Below are 19962 nucleotides of genomic sequence, written 5' to 3'. Positions count from 1 at the left end.
ATTGTCCGGGCGCACAAACTCCACACAGAGACAATAGTCTCGGTAAGGGGCAAGGAACCAGGCTTGAAAAAAAAACTTTCCTTTTCAACGCCAGACGAAAAGGAGCGGAAATTAATTTTTAGTTTAAAAAAAAAAATGCTCCAAAGCGTGATATAGTTTTGTTTGGATGTGTCTAAACACAGAAAACGGGCCCATTTTCACTTAGAAAATATTAAGACAAAAATATCATATCATTAAAGCTAATATAAAAATTTTAGAGTAGGATTTACATTGTGGACAAAAACAAGAGGTTAGTAGAAAACTGTTCTTGTGCAGTTTTCCTTACAGCACCGAGCTCAAATGGTTTTACAATAACTTGTAAAAAATATCAAAATCAGCAGCTAAATAAACTTTTGAAGACCAAATGCACAACTCTGTTTTATTTCAACACATTACGCATAAACCGCTTGTCAACTAATCTTTGAGGAAGCATGTGTTTTTTTCATCTTTGATGTTATTATGTCATGATAGAGACAGTTTGTTGTACTGATTAAGAACTAATTTTGGTCACTGTCAGGCTGCGCTCCAAACGCCAATCAGAGCGCAGCGCTGTCCGCTGTTGGCGGAGATTGATGGACCAACCAGACGGCCATTGTTGAGGCTGACACTGATGCGATGCCTCCTCAGCGGAATCACTGCGTTCAAAGGAGCAGACGGTCGAGCTGCTGAATACGCGCCTGTCGAGAGCGCACTTGTGTTAAATTTTGACTTGAATGAATAGACCAAACAGGATTTGCTGTACAGACTATTCAGGGCAGTAGTAGCCCAGACTATACAGAAACGTTTAAACCCACATTTTGACAGGTGGCTTTTATATAACACACAGAGATAAACAATGGGCCTGTATATAAAAATGTGGGAATAAAAAGTAAGATTTTTGCACGACATGAGCGAGTTCCTGCTGTAAAAGACCTAAATTGTGTGATTTCCTGATATTATCTCCCTGGTCGAACTTTATGTGTGAAAAGTTTGCTGGGAGCGTCACTGGTTGGATGCTGAATCTGGCAGAAGTCCAAACAACGGATGCACTTTACACCAATGAGAGCATCCATTTCAACAATCGGTCCCCCATATGGCACTAAGACCCCTCCTCCACTCTCTATCCCGGCAGAGAGTCTCATTCATGCTTCAAGACAGCGGTTCACTGCAAGCTTCCTGCCTCTCAGATCAACTGTTTTGATCAGATCTGGTCTTTTGTCAAAGGAAGACTTTCTGCACATACATTCTAAGAAGAATTTTGAGGCAGACGCGCTCTGAACTGTCCGAGGAGTTGAGCCCACCGAGCAGGTGATCGTTTGCGCTCGAACTAACGCTGGAGATTTGCACTTGGACGATGCTTGCAATCAGTGGGGGAATATATTTATTAACATCGTTTCAGCCTTAAAACAAAGTCCGAGTGGATCTTTTACCGAGACACCTTTTAAAACATCACACAGCACCGGTCACTTATTTTTCAAAGCTCATATTTCTTGCGGCGCTCTGCAGGAGCGCAGCGCCTTGGGCTGGACCTTCTGTTGTTTGCCAAAGTGCTTTAGTGCTTCAGTTTCTTCATTAGTTTAAAAAAGTGCACCCGCCGATCAGGACAGGGCTTAAATGTTCGGGATCCAGGAGCATCTGATACGAGAAGCGAGCGGATTAAAAGAGAGAAGTCTTGGAGAGGAGATGGATCCAGTCCGGTCGTGGGTGCGTAATGTCGGGGTTGTGGATGCGAACGTTGCGGCGCAAAGGTACAGTATAAACCCAGCTGATCTCTTGACATCACCTTTACACCAGTTCTACTTATTCATGTGTTTTTATAATCAGCTGTGTTAAGGCTTGTCAGAGGCCTGGTAAGATTTATTGTCATGTTCAGTATGAGCACTTTATCCTGAGCGAACATTTAACCAAAGAACAGACATCTAATCACAAAAGGGCTGCAAACTACTTGTTGCAAAAGATAACACGAGTCCCCTTTAAAGGTCAGTGACCCCAAACTTTGAGAACGTATTTTAAAAATAAAGAAAGAATAACATTTGACATTATTTTTTAAAGAAATAAAAGGGAAATTCCGACTTTGTGCACAAAAGGAGAACAAACAAACTACTAAAGTCACAAGAAGCATTAGATCAGGGGAATTTCTTTTGTGTAAAAGACCAATTCATTAATTCAGTTTACATTAAATTGTAGATAACGTCTCTATTTTACAAACATCAAATACATTTTTGCAGGAAAAACTGCCCCAGCTGATGATTTTCATGTAGCTGAAAAACTCACCGACCATAAGTTTGACTTTTATAATGTTGTATGAACAGATATAACGCTTTTCACGATCAATCAGACTACATCTTTTCCCACACTGTTCTCCACATTCCCCTGGATGTGCAATCATCCTCTTCTCATTTTTAATTTCTTCACCAGGACACACACATCTATGTGTTCACGTGTCAAACTGGTTGTTTCTAAAGTTGAGGAAACATTATTTACCTGATCAGAAACGCCCGGTAGTGTTTTACATAAAAGAAAAAAAAACCTTTTAAAGCAGGCAACAAGTTAATTAGCATAATTCACAAATTAATAGACATTAAAATGTAATAAAATGAACGCGCTATTAATATAAAACAATCGCGTAATTGTTTTTATGATATTTGACATAAAAGACGTATTTTATGGACGTTAAAATGTAATTTGGAATATCTGCACTGGAGTGATTTGTCTTTCGGCTCTGTTGGTTTTGGGTAAAATATTTACGGCTGTCATGAAAAAATCTATAATGTACACAAGTTAGAGTTTTCTGAAAAGATATGAAACGGCCTATTTTAGATCGAAGTTAAATTCACAGAAATGTACTGCACACACTCACTGTGTAGTTTTTATAATCCTGCACGTTTGATCATCTTTGTTTGACTTGAGATAATCTACCCGGAGTCTCTTTTGATGGGACTAAATATTTGGTTTATTTGAATTAAACAGTTTTTTATTTTCTATACAAGAAGCTCCACCAGCAGTCTAATCAAAAGTGCTGATTCAATTGTCTGTCCACTTCTCAGTATTCAAGTTATACTTTCAACAAGTTTTGCTTTTCCTTTTATTTTCTTTTATTTTCAACATTTAGGGTCTTCTTGGAAGGTGAAAAAGCCTCTCAGGTTTTGGGAAATAGACAATTTATAAATTATCTGTATTTTTGGGAAATGTAGCAATGCATTGATCTATGAATAAACTGGAGGCCTTATCTCTTAATTAAAAAAAAAAAACTTTGTAAGCAAAAATATATTTACATATATATATTTACAACTATAAATACCTTTAATATTCCAGTAAATCTAATATATCTGAAGTGCATATTAATTTATTTTTTATGATTCATCTGCAAACAGAGAAAATGCCTGGTCTTTAGTTTTTATTTGTTTTATTTCTATTTCTTTGAAAAATATTTTCAACCAATAATGGATTATACACTTGTTAGAAGGTCATGTAGTTATAAACAAACCTTATATTTAGCAGTACAAAACTCCATATGGTTTATCAAACACAATATAAATGTCTCTTAACATCATGAACGCAAAGCTGAGAGCTGACTGTCTCTTCCTGTTGTGTCCTCAGTGGAGTTGCTCTTTCAAGAGCTCATTTTGAGAAGCAGCCGCCCTCCAATCTCCGCAAGTCCAACTTCTTCCACTTTGTCCTGGCGCTCTATGACAGACACGGCCAACCTGTGGAGGTGGAGAGGACTGCGTTTGTGGACTTTGTTGAGCATGACAAGGTGTGCGGGTGCATCTGAATCTTTTTAATGATGTATATTTGAGTCTATGTGTCACCAAATCACTGCGTAGCTTATCCATCTTTACAGTGAAATTTCTAAAGCCTTACACCAGTCACCTAAAGCAATATTTGCTGAAACAACAACATATTAGTAATCTACAGTATTTCAGATGTAACCAGGTGCTCAACTTGATCTCCCACATCCTCAGTAAAGCCAAGCATATTGAACAGCTGACAGCTACATGTTTACACAAGCTTTACCCTCAATGAGCTGATGATGTGGGATTGAAAAAGAATATCTAATGACTAATTAGCAGCTTGCCTCATTAGGAGGACATCACTACTTTTTAAAATGCAAATTATGCTTGCTCCTGTTAAGTTATACAGTGAACTAATCATCAAAGTCTCTTTTCCTTCATGCCCCCCCCCCTACTCTAAACACTGCTGTAGGGGGGGGGTTGAATTCCTCAGGTTGGACAAGACCAAAATTAGAAAGAGACTGAGAGGGAGCCTTATGCCCAGTGTTGAGAGATGCTTTTGCCTTGTGGTGAGGGTAGCATGAGTCTCCTAAACTGGCAACAACTCTCCTCTGTGAGAAAGACAAGACGACTACATCCTGTCAACTGAAGTTCAAACATAGTTTTACTCTGAATGTCAGGGAGGGAGGGAGAGGGCGGGCGGCAGTGCTAATGCCAGGGCTGAAAGCTGTCAGTGTGTTCCACTGAGTTCATTTTCTGCATGGTTACCCTGGCATCTGTTTTTGCTTTGTAATTATGCAGAGGTAGAGCGATGGCACGGCAAAAATAAATGTTCCTCTGTGTATATTTACAAAACTTATGAAGCCAGGCATCAATCTATCTCCTGATATTGAGTTCTGAGTTGTGTTAACTCCCAACTTATCTTCATGCATCTTAATTTCTTCTTCTTCTTCTTTCCCTCCTTACAACTGTTTCCCTTTTCCCAGTTTCTCTAAATCCCCCCCAACCTCCTCATTCTCTCTCCTCCTTTCTTGCTCTCGTCTCTGTGATGCCAGCCTCCTGGGTTATTGGACCAGAGAGCATTCCTTTGAGACCACTTAGAAAGACCAGTAGAGGTAGAGGAAGAGAAAGAAAAGGGGGGAAACGAGAGACAGAGAGGGGGAGAGAAGGAAGAAGTGAGAGGGTAGTGGAGAGCCTGGGGGAAGGAGGGATAACGGAAAGGAAGTTTTTCTGTCAAGGTCGACTGCTGCTCAGTCTCACATACAGTACTTTCCACTCCCTGAAACACACACACACACATGAACATATAACCGTGCCTATACTACCTTGTTGCAGCGAGGACCATTGAATTTGATCTCAACGTTTTAGTAGTTCATATCAGACATTATAGTTCAACCTCTACAAAGAACATCCGACTCAAGGTTAAGCGCTAGGCTTATGAACGAAACATGGGGTCCCACATGGGTTTTGAGCCTATAACCCTCTGATCTCAACGCTGCTCCCAGGGAAGGGCAAGCTGCAGGATTAAGAGAGACTCACTGTGCTTAACATTGCGACGAGATGCCCAGCTGGACTTATCTGTGCCCCCAACATGCTTAACTGCATTTGTCTGTCTGTCTGTCCTCTCTTTCCAAGGAGCAGACGGGAGAAAAGACCAACAACGGCACTCACTACAAGCTGCAGCTCCTCTACAGCAATGGTGAGTAGACCCCTCAACCTTAGAGGTGTCTAATTTGATCATTCAGACGACGACGCTGAGCCCTGTGTATAACAGGAGTTGAGAAAGGTTACCAGTGACACCAGTGCTCTAACACGACATGCACCTTTCCACTTAAGTAATCATTCTCCCCTGCCTTACCTCGCCTCTCCTCTCTGAGCTTATAAATTACCTCCCACTCGTCGTCTAATCACTGGGTTTGTACAACTCAGCGTTCAGCTCTTCGAAAAGTCACTTCTGGGCTCTTGTATGGGGAAATGAGGTACATGTTGCCACCCCAAACCCCCTCCTCCATCAACCCCCCCCCCCTCCCGCCCCCCCCCAATCCTCCAACCCCCCATGGTGCTTCCACATCAGATCGGGGATACACAGAGAAATTTGGTTCCCATGAGCCACCGCTGCCCCTACTCTGCCATCGCAGTGGCACCCATGGGAGAGAAGATAAAAGACATGTTCCAGAGCAACCCCCTCATACACACATTCACACACATGAACATGCAAGCACACCAAAAGCACTTCCTCTACATCCCCTCCTCTCATCCCCCTTCCCCCAAGCGATATCAAAGGCATCTCAATCGAGACTTTGATGAGAGGAACACATTTTAAAAGCGATACTCTCCAAAGTCTCTCTAAAAAAAAAATAAAAAAATCCTGGTGTAATGCACTCTTTTCTCAAGTCTCAATTCATTACATGTTGTTTCCCTCTCTTGAGTGATTTACAGTAGAGGCTTCGACGCATCTGGAGGTTCAGGTGTTTCTGGAAGTCTAACACTTGATTACAATAGAGGCAAGAAGCTACGCAAAGACCACACTTGCTTTTCAATTAACCACGTCAAACTTTGTTTCTCATGCTGATCGGTTGCTATTTTACCTGTTGACGTGTGACTGTAATCTCTGGCCACTCAATTAAACTTTGGGAATAAGTCAAGATTTAACATAGAAATAACCACAAAAGGAAGACTTTGACAAGTCGTGAGAATATGGTTGTAAATTCTGGCCTCAAAGCAGAACATGACTAATAATCATCAAACATCAAATAACTCTCAATCCCCTCAGAAACCATCAGAGAGAAAATATGAGCTGCATGCCAATCTTATTCCTCCATGTTGGCTGGACAGAGTTCAATGCTTTTTTTCTGAGAGATTGTCCAGAGTTTGAGGGGAAAAAAAAAAAGATTTATGTCATAAATCTTTCCATTTTATTTTGAGAATCCTCCGCGCTATGTACTCTTTATCAGCTGGTTAGAGTAGACTGAAGTGCAGTTTCAGTTGCTAAGAATTGATTTATTTAGTATTTCGCAAATAGGTGCAAGTGAATCAGCCTTAATTTACTGTTGTCTAGTGATGCAGAAGTTATCTGCACAAAATCAATACAGTCTTTTTCCAGCTTGATCTTTCCTCTATTCTCAGTTTCCATTTATCTAAGGTTCCATTGGAAACGGGCCACTGGAAATTAGCAGCAGCTATAAATGCTGTGATGCATTGCATTGGATAATTGCTATGCAATTCTCTATGTATATTGTATCTGTCTCTACCAAATAAACATCAAAATGAAAATGAAACATTGTTTCAAAAAAGCTTTTTATGCTTTTCTTTGTGCAGGAGTTCGTACAGAGCAGGATCTTTACGCACGACTTATCGACTCTGTCACTAAACAGGTTGGTAAACTCAAGTCTTCTTGAGGGGATTCAGTCTTCAACTATGTAAGCATGTTTACAATGAAGTGTAATTGATTTTACATGGAACTGAATCTGTCCCATTGCACCTTATTTCCTCCTCACAGCCCATATCGTATGAAGGACAAAACAAGAATCCTGAAATGTGCAGAGTTCTGCTCACACATGAGGTTATGTGCAGGTGAGTCTTACACACACACACACACACACATACACACACACACACACACACACACATTCAAATCTTGATCCAGAGGGACGAAATCCAAATATCCATTACTCTCCTTCACTATGCTTTGTCTCAGTCAGCTTGAAATGTGGTTTTTTGGATGTCGCTTGGGGCTCTACTTTTTGAAAATGAGTCTGTGGTTGAACTGTAAGTCTAGCCTGTCTGTCAGCATCCTTGTTACAGTGGTAGCCCCCCACTGCTTTCTGCTGTAACGCAGCATGTCCCTGGCCAGCTCCTGTTTCTTCTTGGAGCTCCATGTTCTCCGGCCTGGAGTATTGCAGCCAGACCTCAGCTGACATCACCAGACACACTTAAGAGGAAAAAACTTGCCTTTCGCTCAACAAAATGTAACTCCAGCTCTTCTGTTTAGCTGAGACAGCATGTTTGAACTTTGTCAACATGTGATGATAAATGTTGTGGTGTATGTGCGGTGTTACAGTCAGAGAGTTGTTGAAAAAGCCCAGTCAATTTGAAAAATCTATCCTTATGGTCCAGTACTGTTGACCAAAGAGTTTTAAGAAAAAAGGTAACCACAGGGTTGTGGATGGAGAAGAGAGCGGTCTGGAAGTGGGGCAGTGACCCAGGATTTGAGGGCAGCAGGGGGAAGGATAGGGGGCTGGGACATGGGGAGAGGGGCTAAGACGGAGTGGGCTTTGCCATTGTGTAGCCAGCAGATGCCCGAATGTGACTCACAGCTGGCTAATAACAGAGCCGAAGAGGCAGAGGGCAAGCGTCACAGCTGGGGAGTGAGGCCGTCTGACAGGGGGGCGGAGGGGGGCAGGGCAGGGCCAAGCTGGGACACGAGAGGGGTGAGGCGAGGTGTAGGGGTGGCAGATGGTTAGGGGTGGGGGCACTTTTGTTATGCAGTGAAGGGGATTTTGGTGGGGAGGTGGGGGGGGGCTGGGTGGCCAGCAGGCTCCTCGGACAGGACTGCTGACGAATGGTAGGATGTTATGGGACGGTGTGTGTGTGTGCGTGCGCAATGAAGCTGCATGGGGGTTGAGTTTGATTTCGAAATCAATGTGACAGATTGCCTGGCTGGCTTTTCACTTTTGAATGGTCTCTCACTGTTTGTAGGGTGTGTTGTTGTACCTTTTCTTCCTCTTCTATTCTTTTGTCTATTCTTCCCCTCCCCTCTCATGCCTCCTTTGTGTGCTCCTGGATCTTGGCCGACTGCGGGGCAGAATAGTCTGGGCCCGTGGATGTGGATGGGCCAGACAAATGATGGCTCCTCCTGTTTAATTTGTTGTTTCCCCCCTCCCTCCTCCACTGACTTTTTCCTCTTGTTGTATTTTCTGCCCACTCAGCCGCTGTTGTGAGAAGAAAAGTTGCGGCAACCGAAATGAGACGCCCTCTGACCCAGTCATCATTGACAGGTAATGAGATCAAACCATGTTCCACACAGTGTCCACCACCTCAAACAAACACCTCTTCATCCCTTTATGTGTTCAGATTGCCCTTTCTTTGTGTCTGCGCACATACACACTCACACACAGTGACAGAGTTGACTTGGTGTAAAGACCAAGATCCTGAGCTGAGATCTCACCAATCAGCCAGTAAAAATAGAGTCTGTAGTGAGAGGAGTAGATGCTTCAGCTACAATGTATACATGCATAGATGTATATCTACAGTATATGTTAATGTCTGATATGTGTTCATAGTAGTTTCTACCATGTCCGTTTACACTGCATCAATGCAAGGAAGCAGTAATATACAGTACATAGTATCTGTGTCCATGTCTGTCTCCCATGTGTTTCTGTCTGCGTTCAGTTTTCTGTTTATCTGTTGATCTGTCTCCAGCCTTCTGGGATCTGTTTCAGTTTGGTCACTCATTACCAGCCAGCGTAGCACCTGAAACCGCCAAAAGCATAGATATCCTTTTATCAGAAGCATGTGGATCTTTCAGGCTCACATATGTAGTGAATGTTCACCCTGACAGCCAGTTATCAGGCTTAAAGGTAGATGACCCACTGCTGTAATCAGCGTGTGTGAGGACCTTCACGTCTGAGGGATTTCAGAGGTCTCACACTGTCTGCCTGGCATTAACCAGTGTGATGAATGCTCATAAGCAGACCGCATGTGAAATACTTTCTCTGTGATGTCATAGACACAACTCTCATCACCTCCCTCCTCTCTTCTCCTCTCCTCTCCTCTCCTCTCCTCTCCTCTCCTCTCCTCTCATCTCCTCTCCTCTCCTCTCCTCTTCTCTCCTTCCTTCTCCCCTTCTATCCTTCTCCCCCTACAATTGTCTGTCTAGAAAACATTCACTTCATATATGTCAAGGACCCTTTTCTTTCCCCTCCTCAGTTCAAGCTGGCTGGCTGTTGACAGTATGTCTCAAAGGATCTCTGCTGAAGATAGTTTTCATATAACGGAAAAATTGGGCTGTTGTCTTTTGAATTTTCCCAGAATACCTTGGAGCAGCTGCTTTTCTCATTTGCCATAGCGCATTACTCTTCCAATAACCCCCTCCACACCCCTTTATACTTCCTTCTAACATGGCTAAACCTCTTCGAAATTTGTTTGTAAGTAGCTTGGCGTAGTGCTGGTGAGGAAAGAGCAATCTATATCTCTTTGTGACTCCTTGTGTGTGTGTGCGTGCAGGCTGGTGTGAGGCTGCGAGGATTGATTTAAATGGAATCATTGACCTACTGTACTCTCTAATCACACTGGGCATATCCCATCCTGATGGGGGCTTCTCCCTCTTGACTGGCCCGCGAAATCCTCTCCTCAGGGAGCGGACTATTAGCAGGCAGTTAATTTCTGATAAGCCAATGGAATTTTGCGTGCCCTTTTATTCCACCTCATGTGCACTTTCTCATTTTGCTCTGTGTATGTACACCACACGCTGAAAAAGTGAGAAAGTCAAAAGATTGACAGGGTAAGATGTGTGTGCATGTTCTGAGCATGTTAACGCTGTTTGTGTGCACACAAACGGATGTATATTTTCAAGCGCGTGTGGATCCTTGCACGTTTATTTATGTATGTGTATGAATGTATGTGCGATTGTCTATGTGTCTCTGTGACCCCTACTCTGACCTTTTCCTCAGTCACTGCTTGGGTCTTAAATTATTCATGTGTGTGTCTGTGTGTGTGCAGCCTACGTGCATGTGTGTGCAGTTGTGTGTGTGTGTGTGTGTGTGTGTGTGGAGGAGGCAGTCTGTTTCTGTGGCTCCAGTAATCAGCCTCCTGCTCCCAGCCCCAACACCTGTTCTCCAATTAACATGCAGCGTGCTGGGGCCCACTCACTCCTATTGCCCAGCCACTGCTTTCTACTCTTTTTCTTCCCCCTTTTCTCTTTTTTCTCTCAGTCTCAGCCCCTCGCTCCCTTGGTGCCCGCCTTAGCTCGTATCGGTGCTTCTGCACACCCCTCTCGCTCTTCTTGTCTCTTGCTGCCTCACATGCTCCTACTGTGCACTTGCTACTTCACTCCCTATTGCTTAATTCACCCGCTCCTCTTCTTTTTCCTTTACGTTACCATCTCCTCCACGCACCACCCCCCACCCCCTGCCTCCCTTTCCTTTAGCCTGTCTAATTTTGCCATAATTAGGCGGTGTCATTAGGACACCTACCCAAGCACAAGGGAGTTTGCAATTCCCCAAACGGCCCAAACCCCCTCTTTTCTAATCTCCTTTCCATATTGTTTCAGTTTTCTCTCCCCCTTCTCCTGCTGCTGCTGTTGCTGCAACCCCCCCTCCCATTCTCCCTAATCCCGATTTGAGTGAAAGGAGAGAGAGGAGATCACAGCTGATCCATAAGGAGGGGTGAAGGGATTGAGGGTGGAGGGACCGAGGGATGAAGAGGGCAAGGGCAGTCGTTGACAAAGAGATGACTCTTAAGTTGCCTATGGGAGTGAATTATCTAATACCCCACTGCCTGCTGTGTCTAATAGTTTTACAATTGTCTAATATTAGCACTGGTGAACTGTTATACTCACAGGCCTGATTTGACTTCTCTATTTGGAGAATGTCACTTATCTTTGATTGATGGACTGGTTTGCCCACTGATTGGTTGGATGATTGATCAATAGACAGATAGATAGATTGATTCCTCTGGGCTTATCACCATAAATCTTCACTAACTCTTCAAACTCATGTCTTCCTAAAAATGAATGTTCTGGCTACTTTGAGTTTATTTTGAGTCACATGTATATTTGGCCTTTATACACTATATATATTTTATATTGTATGGGAACTGTTGTACAGTTAGTGCTAAAACAATTAGTGGATCAATGGGTTGGTCGATTGACCAAGATTTTGATAATCAATTGATTGAAAAAGGTCGCTTATCAAGCAAAAAAGTGATTTGCTCCAAAATAAAAATCTGTTGCTTTTCTCAATTTTATACCTTTGAATTTTAATTTATTAACCCTATCTATAATAATCATATCGATAAAATGAAAAGTATAATCATCCCTACGTACAATACTGGTATTTTTCACTCATCTATGATTCGTTTACTGTGAAAAGCTCCACTACTCTGGGAAGTTCTCCATCCAGATCAGTAAATGGCGGTATTATTGCCATGCTGACCTTTGACCTCTGAGAAACTATATTGGTTCTGGGCCAAAGCTGGCCTCTGTATTTATGAGTGAACCATGGGTTTACAATGGAGACAAGCAGATGTCAGTATTAGTATTAGTAAGAAAGGACTGTGCGGTATGGATGGGAGGGGTCAGTGCTCAGCGGGTGTGCGTGCTTTTATATTTGGCTAAAAAGCAGAGATCAATAGTTGGTCATAAGGAGTGTGTGGAGGGATCCATCGTAAGGCAAGAGCCTTGTGGGGTGGGGATGGAGGGGGGTGGAGGTGATCAATGGCAAGCACTATCTCACTAATTGATCGTGTTTCTAAGAGGGGTCTTTTTTAACAAGCCAGCGCTCAGAGAAAAGAAGAATAATCAATAGGAATTTTCCAATGTTGTCAATATGGCTCCTCCCTCCCCCAGACTCAAAATGAGCTCACAAAGACTCATATTCATTTGATTTTTGAAAACCAAATTTAAAAACAAAACCTTCATTTAGCATTTTTCTGTTATCTCTGACTTTTAAAGGGCTAATTTTGCTCCCTGACTTTTTAATTTTACTAACAATCATTAGTTGTCGTAGGCGATGGCTTGACTTCAGACGCTTGGCTCCAAGAGGAATCCATTACTCTTAATCTTAGGTTGTGGGTTGTATTGATCCGTTTGTAGTCTTGGTTCTAGTTATGTGCATGTACCACAGGTTTGTTTTCAACTAGTCAGTGCGGCCTTTTTTCCCCACAGTCCTAATCAATGTTTAGCTTTAGTTTCAACTTAATTAGAAAATTCCCTAGTTGAATGTTTAATATTGCAGTTATTATTTGTTAATTCCACATAGTTATATCGAAGCATATTTTTCCTGCAAAAAGACATCTTAAAGTATCTTAAACACAGAGTCTCAGTTCGGCAGTGCAGTAAAACTGTACCCGTCTTTATAGTTCTTTACGGATTAAAACTGTCTGGACAGTTTGACAATAAACTATTCAGATATCATTTGTTGCTGTATGTAAATGTCTAGTCTCAGCCACTGTGGTGTCTCAGAGAGGCAGTCTAGTCTGACCATCTGTTTCAATGTTAGTCTGTCCACCTGCTTGTGCCTGCCTGTCTTAAACTAATTTTTTTTAAAAAGGAACTCTATGCAATGAAGCAGGCCATTTCCCTTTGTGCTTCTGAATGGCATTTTTTCTTGCCATCTACCTGTTTTCTCAGCAGGCCATATAGTTTCTCCATGTACTTGTAATGGTGGAGAACACTGGCCTCGTCATTCTTCAGCTGTAGCCAAAAAGAAAATACAAGCTGCAAGTCTTTGGGAAAGGAACATTAAACTATCAGCCAAAGAATAAATGCAGCAACATTTTTTGGACTGTGTCAGGGGTCGAATTCTTCCCCTTTCCCAGATGCATACTTAAGTACTGCCGCCAAGTCGCCCTGTTAGGTCATCATATATGCACATGAGAGTTTTATGTGTGAGACAACAATGTCATTTTAGTAGATTGTTTCTCATACTCCCAGTTTAAGATTCTCCTTTAGCTGTAAAAGTGATTCTCTCTCTGCTGATACTGGCATGCTGTGACTGTACTACCTTTTCTATCACACTGTTTAAAGATGGCTTTTCTGAAGGTTGGCCAAGAGGTGAAAATTCAAAGGATCACTGCTATGATTGGGGCGATTCCTAAATTACAGAAATCATTTCCATAATAAAGCATCCTACTTATCGCCTTGCCAAGAAATAATGACAATCCAGAGAAATATATTTGAGCTAATAATTTTCCTGTTTCGGGATGAAATATATCGAAACAGGATGTTAATGTGAGACCTCAGAAGTAGCTGAGAGAGGCCGACTGCAAAGTGGGCTCTGACAATAACCATTGAGGATCATTTCCCTCATCCATCATCCAACTGCATTTTTTTGGATGTGCATTTTTTTTCCCTCTCCATTCCAGCCTTTGGCCGTAGAAAGGGCAGCTGGCAAAGTTGTTGCAAATGGACACTTAAAGATGAACCAGGGCAATACAGAGATATACTGTGTACTTCTCTCATGTGAGCAATAATGAATGATGAGCTGCCCTGAAGAAAATAATGGATGAGGTGGAGGCAGGGAAATTCACTTAGTTCGGTGTTATGGTGTTTTTCTGCACCCCTCAGACTGAATCGTTACACTTATAATATCATGACCCCTTACTGAGTCGTCATTATTATTATTATTATTATTTTTTTACATTTGTTAGTTTACTTCCTGGTGTGTAGTATACATTTCACCAATTGTAATTAAACATTACTGTAGCGTGAAATATGTTGCTATGGTAGCCTGGAGTTTAAAATACATTACGCACTATGTTTAAGTCCATAATGAATACCTTTCAGCCAATCAGAAACTAGTATTTTGTATTGCCATTTTATATTGATGTTACATACAGTACAGCATACTAGCCTTGGTATAAGCAAACTCAGATTTACAGTTACTTGAAGTCTCTCTGGAAAGCAAGAGTTGTTGGACTGCGCTCACGATCATACACATCAAATTGATTCAGACATTAATATGTATGCATAAATTACCTGTCTGTCACATACACACACACACACACATACACACACACGCATACATGCACAGAGACAAAGTCGGACACACCAGTCCCTTCAGTCCGCTGTCACAGGTCTCTCCCTGGTGGGCTAGTACTGGACAGTCCCTCCAGACCCCCTGTCAGTGAGCCCCTCAGGCAGGGGGCCAGGCAGCGTGGCGACAGGGCCCTGAGGCTCCAGTGCACACCGCCTCACACAGTGGAGCGGCACACAGGCTGGACCACTGAGCAGCTGGCACAGGACCATGGGGATGGCTCCTCCCTTGGGGCAATACAAGGGGGAGAATGACACAAAGACAGACAGGGAGAGACGATACAATGTCTAGAATATCAAATTCACTGACAGGTACTGCCTGAAACAGTGAGAGCCTCACTCAGAGTTAGATGGGTGAAAATTAGTTCAGGGACCTTTTGTGAGGCTCAAGCTTTTTGCAATGTGGTCTCACGTGAACTGGGACGATCCTGGACTCCAGTGTGCACAGGAAGTGTATAATGAGTCGTAGGTTATGAGCTGAGTTTGTGTTTTGTCACCTTTGCTCTGCTTCGGCCAGTGTTGGCTGTCGTGGCTTGAACCCTGACACGAGGAGTAGGCCCGGTTTGTTTTCTTTGAGAGCCTACAGAGGGGGCAGTCGGAAACAGAGAGCAGCACAGAAATGTTTTGACAGGAAATGGGAGACTACCAATGGCCTAATGTGGAGGAACAGTGGGGGAACTTGGAGTGGGTGGGATGCAGAGGGGACAGAGGGGGGAAATTAGAAGTTTTGAGTTGCAGCTCAGTGGCACTCTGAAAGGCCTCGCGCTCTCAGAGTAGCTGGGGCAAACCCTCCCATTTGTCTGGCCACTAATAGGGTTCACCTTTGGTTGAGCAGTGTAGAGATTAAGTAGGGGCACTCAGAGGATCAGAAGGGGGCAGATTAGAATGATTTAAAGGGTACTTCAGATCGCAAGCAAGTGAGCGAGTGTGTGGTTATGCCTGTGTATGACTTTAGATTTGCCTGTGTGTGGGTTTATTTTTCATGTGAAATTCCTGCAGTTGCCATTTATTTTGCAAGGGGATCTTGTGGTCAGTGTAATCAGGATCTCATGTGTTTGTGTGTGTGTGTGTGTGTTTGTGTATGTGTGTGGACCAGGTATTCCTGGTCACACACACACACACACACACACACACACACACACACACACACACACACGTGGGGATGTAAATCTGTCTATGTCATTTTGTGGGTGCTCGTCTCCCTTATGGGGACAAAAAGCAAGTCCTCTTTAAGTAAATCATCAATTTTAGGGTGAAGACTTGGTTTAAAGTTAAGGTTAGTTTAAGGTTGTGTTAAGGTTAGGGTTAGGTATGTGGTGGTTATAGGATAAGTCTCCAGGAAATGAATATCAGTGTAATGTCCTCTGAAGTGATGGAAACATGACTGTGTGATTATATGTGTGTGTGTGTGTGTGTGTGTGTGTGTGTGTGTGTGTGTGTGTGTGCGTGTGTATGTGTGTGTGTGTGTTTGTGTGTGTGGAGTCAGAGGCCAGTTAGCAGTGGTATTTAGGAACAAGGGCTGTTTTCTTTAGCTTGATGCTGCTGCTGTGGGTGGAGCTGTGAGGATGTGTGTGTGTGTGTGTGTGTGTGTGTGTGTGTGTGTGTGTTTGTATATGTCCGGTCATCCTCCTCTGTGAAGGTCTTAAATTTCACTAATGACTTAACAATGCCCCCTGGTGCTCTGGCCGGCCCCGCAAGCCACCTTGTTTGTTTGTTTGTCTGTTTATCTGGAACCAGGACAGACTATACCTCTCAGGAGTCCGATTTCGCTGAAATTCCCCCACCTTTCACTTTTCAAAAACATTTCCTAACACTAATATTTATACATCTGCAGGATTTCTTAAATAACATTTGATTAAGTATCCCTATCGGCTAATGCCTGAGGCAATAGCTATTCTTCCTGTAGTCCATGGAAAAAAGAATTGTGCAGATTCAGTTTTCGTACAACAGATCTACATTTTGAAACACTTCTACAGGCATTTTAATTACACAATGTTGATATAAGCAAGATGATATGGTATAGACAGAGCGTGGGATAGACTTCTCCACTGAATTGCAGCATATAAAGTTAAAGCAAAGCGGGAATCATGACTGGCTCATCTGCTCTCATGGTGGCTGAATCATTTATGCAACCGACGTGTTTTCCTCATCATGGAGGGAAAATATAAGTTAAAGGAAAACAGAAACAGCTATTTAACATTTGTAATGCCACTTTAATCTTTTTGATGTGTCTATATGTGTGTGTGTGTAATAGTCCTGATGAATCTGTCAGGGCTGAGGGCAGGGGGTGTTGTGACTGCTGACAGGCTCCCAGCAGGCATGCTGAGAGCCCCAACAGTCTGCGTGCCCTCCCTCCAGTCCCCCTACCACCCGGCTCCCCTTTTCCTCTCCCAGTCCTCGACTCCACACATTTGCTGTGTATTAGCCACGGACAGTAAATTACAGCACCCTGGACCTCTGAGCAATTCCATTCCCATCTCTTCACACGTTCCTCCTCTCTCTCCCTCCCTACAGCACCATTATCCAGCTCACCTTCTCTGCGTCTGTCTATCTTCCTCCTTTCTCTCATTTTGATCTGTTTTCTTTCCACTGTCTGTCATATTCGTCCTGGCTCTTAGACTCCCTCAACCCTGTCAGATTTCTCTCCCCCTGTCTGTCTTTCTCTCACTTCTGTTATACTTCTCATCCTCCGTTCTTCTATTGTGTCACGCTACACAGCGTTCCCTCCCTTACACATCCCCTTCGCTCCCCCTTTACTTTCTTACAAGCAGGTCCCTGTTGTCTAGGCTTCACAGGTTTCTCAGCCGCTTCTCTCTCTCTCTCTCTTGTCCTCCTTCCTATCCCTCTCTCCCGCCCTCTCCTTCCCTCTCCCGCTTTGCTCCCCCCCCCCTCTCTCTTTCTGGAAACAGATGTTGTTTGTCAGATCTTATCATTACTGGCTAATTAAGAAGACATCTCTTCTCCTTCTGTTGTTGCTTCTCTTTCCTCTCCTCTCCCTCGCGGTGGCATCCATCCCAGATTCATTGTTCTTCTCTGAGAAAGGTTCGGGTCGAGCTTTGATATACACATGTTATTGGTAAATCTGATTAGTGGCTGATTGATTGAAAAAGCAAGATTAGTGTTAGTGTATTGCAGATGACCTTCTGGTATGTTTGAAATCTATTCAGCTGCAGAGTGTGCTCCGTGTCTCCATTTGACAGTTATGAGAGTATATTTTGAATCCTTGTCCCTCAGGACACACCAAGCATGCTGGGAGAGGTCAGGCCACTGATGGGACTTCTATTCCCTGTCCTGGTTGTGAATTCATGTTCTCCTGACTCTGAATATCTATCCATATCCTTCTATTTGGCAGACTGACCGCAGTCCCATGTGGCCAAGCTTTGTATGCAATCTATGCTTTTGGCCAAGCTTGGGAGACTGAAACATTAATTCATTTTAAATTGTTAAAATGCACATTTAGCAGCTAGCGAGAAGCTATGCAGTATAACACTTTAGCACCCAGGGGAAACCTCGTTGAAACACTCGAGTAGCTCTTGTGTACCCTTCCCATCATTCCACCTTCCTCCTCTCATCCCTCTTTTCCTCTCAGTTCCACCGTGCCTCAGTCACTTTTGCGGTGGCAAGCCTGAAGGTTTTACAGCACTACCAAGCTCTATAAATCAGCGCTAGTGGTTTAAATGTTTGGCTTTGTCACAGTTCTCAAGTTTAGAGGCGGGGTGGGCCAGGTCTGAGGTTGCAGGGGTGAAGCCAGCCTGGGAGGCAACGGAGGAGAGGCCAGAGGGGCACAGCCAATCCACCAGGCAAATTTATAAAGAGCTGAGCTCCCCCATGTGCTTGTTGTCTACCTGGAGTCATTCTGCTTGCTGGTAGGGCTTGGTATCATTTAATATTTTCAGCACCAACACCAAAATGCTCTTTTTGATACCTTGCTTACATTTTTCTACAAACCCTAGAAGCCAAAATTGGCAAAAGTAAGATTTAAATCAGTACTTATTAAATAAGACCACCAATCTGATCAGGCATTTAATGCCAGCTTTTTCAGCACTCAGTGCTCTGGACACATTTGTGGCAGCACCAAAAAAGTATTTTGAAAGTAGTTTGAAACCCAGCCATACTGATAAAAAAACAGATATTTCACTGGGCTGTTTTGAGGTGTGTGTCTGTATGTGGGTGTAAGTAAGTGTAAGTTTAAACTTTCCCAACTCAACCTTGATACTGCACTGGTATTGGTGTCACATCAAGAAAAGTGACATGTCTTTAATGGTTTAATCCATGACTGGATCTGCATTGTATTACAAAAGACTAACATGGAGTCACTTTGGCTGAATGACATTTGCTGGTGAAAGACGAGTGAAGCTGATGCCAGAGATATCCCTGTATGTTTTAGGAGGGAGGTGGGGGGGTTGTGTGGACTAGGAGGCTGGTGTGAAAGGTCCTGTGGTGGTATGCGACAGAGGGGGTATCAGTTCGTGGAGGGTTTTCTGTGCCCCATTAGCAGTGTCAAAGGTCATGTGCCCCGGGTGTTAACCCTGGTGACCAGTCTAGCTTCCAGTCTGCCAGGGGACCTGGGTCCAGGGGTATTTATTACTACCCCCCTCCTCACCTCCCCCAAACATAGCTCTCCCCACGGAGGAAAACAAAACACCTCTATCCCTCCCCCTCAGCCTTTCCTCGGCCTGGGTACATGTACTAATTGGATGCATATCCATACACTGATGCATGACGACCCATCTGTAGATTTGTGCCTTGGCGTGAAATATTCTTAGGTCAACACTGGTTTATCCAAATCCTAGCCCATGGGCGTGAGCTGCAGCATGTTTTTGGCCCTTTACTACATGTTTTATTAAAAATCAGCAAGCACATACATGCATATGACTTTTAGACATTTGTTTTTAAGGCATCAGTTTTGCTAATTTGTATCATTTTGAATGATTGATTGTGCACACATGGTTTGCTTGCAAGTCAGTATTTGTCTTTACGTATTTTTCTGTGAACTCATGCATGTGTGTGTGGTTTGCGCTGCCCGTGCGCACGCGTGACATATGCATGCATATGTGCACGTATATGGGCCTGCTGTATGAGTTAGTGCTCTCAGTGTGTGAGTGTGGCAGAGGAAGGCCCTCAGCATGTCAGTATGTTTTAATGCTTCACATCTGGTTTCCTAATTTTCCTCCCTCCCTCCCGGCCCTCCCCTCAGCTCCCCTCCACCACGATGTCAGGACACTGTTTTGTTTTTTCTGGGTGATGTGGGGGGGGTGGTGGTGGTGGAGGGGATGTCTGATGAGTGATGGCCCTGAATACAGGACGTCAACAGTCTCCCTCTCTCTTCCTCTGTCTTTGCCTCTTCTCTTCTTCATCTTTCTGTTGTTCGATCTCTTCTTATTTCCTACAATTTATATGAGTAGTTACATATATGAAGAGGATGAAGAGGAGTAGCTTTTTCAGTCTGCCCCTCTG

The 19962-nt window shown here is 43.4% G+C and overlaps 1 protein-coding gene and 1 long non-coding RNA gene across 3 annotated transcripts in view; one reads left to right on the top strand and one right to left on the bottom strand.

Moving 5' to 3' along the window:
• The first annotated feature begins 1171 nt into the window (after positions 1 to 1171).
• Positions 1172 to 19962, top strand: part of ebf2 (EBF transcription factor 2) — a 29295-nt gene continuing 10504 nt past the window's right edge. For both annotated transcript variants that reach the window (XM_044372060.1, XM_044372052.1), the window contains exons 1-6: positions 1172 to 1766; positions 3619 to 3775; positions 5394 to 5451; positions 7071 to 7126; positions 7252 to 7325; positions 8681 to 8749. In XM_044372060.1, coding sequence (XP_044227995.1) covers positions 1633 to 1766; positions 3619 to 3775; positions 5394 to 5451; positions 7071 to 7126; positions 7252 to 7325; positions 8681 to 8749 — 548 coding nt within the window. In that variant the 5' untranslated portion in view covers positions 1172 to 1632. The remainder of the gene's footprint in view (positions 1767 to 3618; positions 3776 to 5393; positions 5452 to 7070; positions 7127 to 7251; positions 7326 to 8680; positions 8750 to 19962) is intronic.
• The window catches only part of LOC122996584, a 30039-nt gene continuing 13555 nt past the window's right edge, over positions 3479 to 19962 (bottom strand). The window contains exon 3 of the long non-coding RNA XR_006407034.1: positions 3479 to 3725. This is a non-coding gene — a long non-coding RNA (uncharacterized LOC122996584). The remainder of the gene's footprint in view (positions 3726 to 19962) is intronic.

This window comes from Thunnus albacares, chromosome 2, assembly GCF_914725855.1.
Source record: "Thunnus albacares chromosome 2, fThuAlb1.1, whole genome shotgun sequence".
NCBI lineage: Eukaryota > Metazoa > Chordata > Actinopteri > Scombriformes > Scombridae > Thunnus > Thunnus albacares.
The sequence above is the reverse complement of the archived record's forward strand: the minus strand, read 5'-3'. Positions and strand labels throughout refer to the sequence as shown.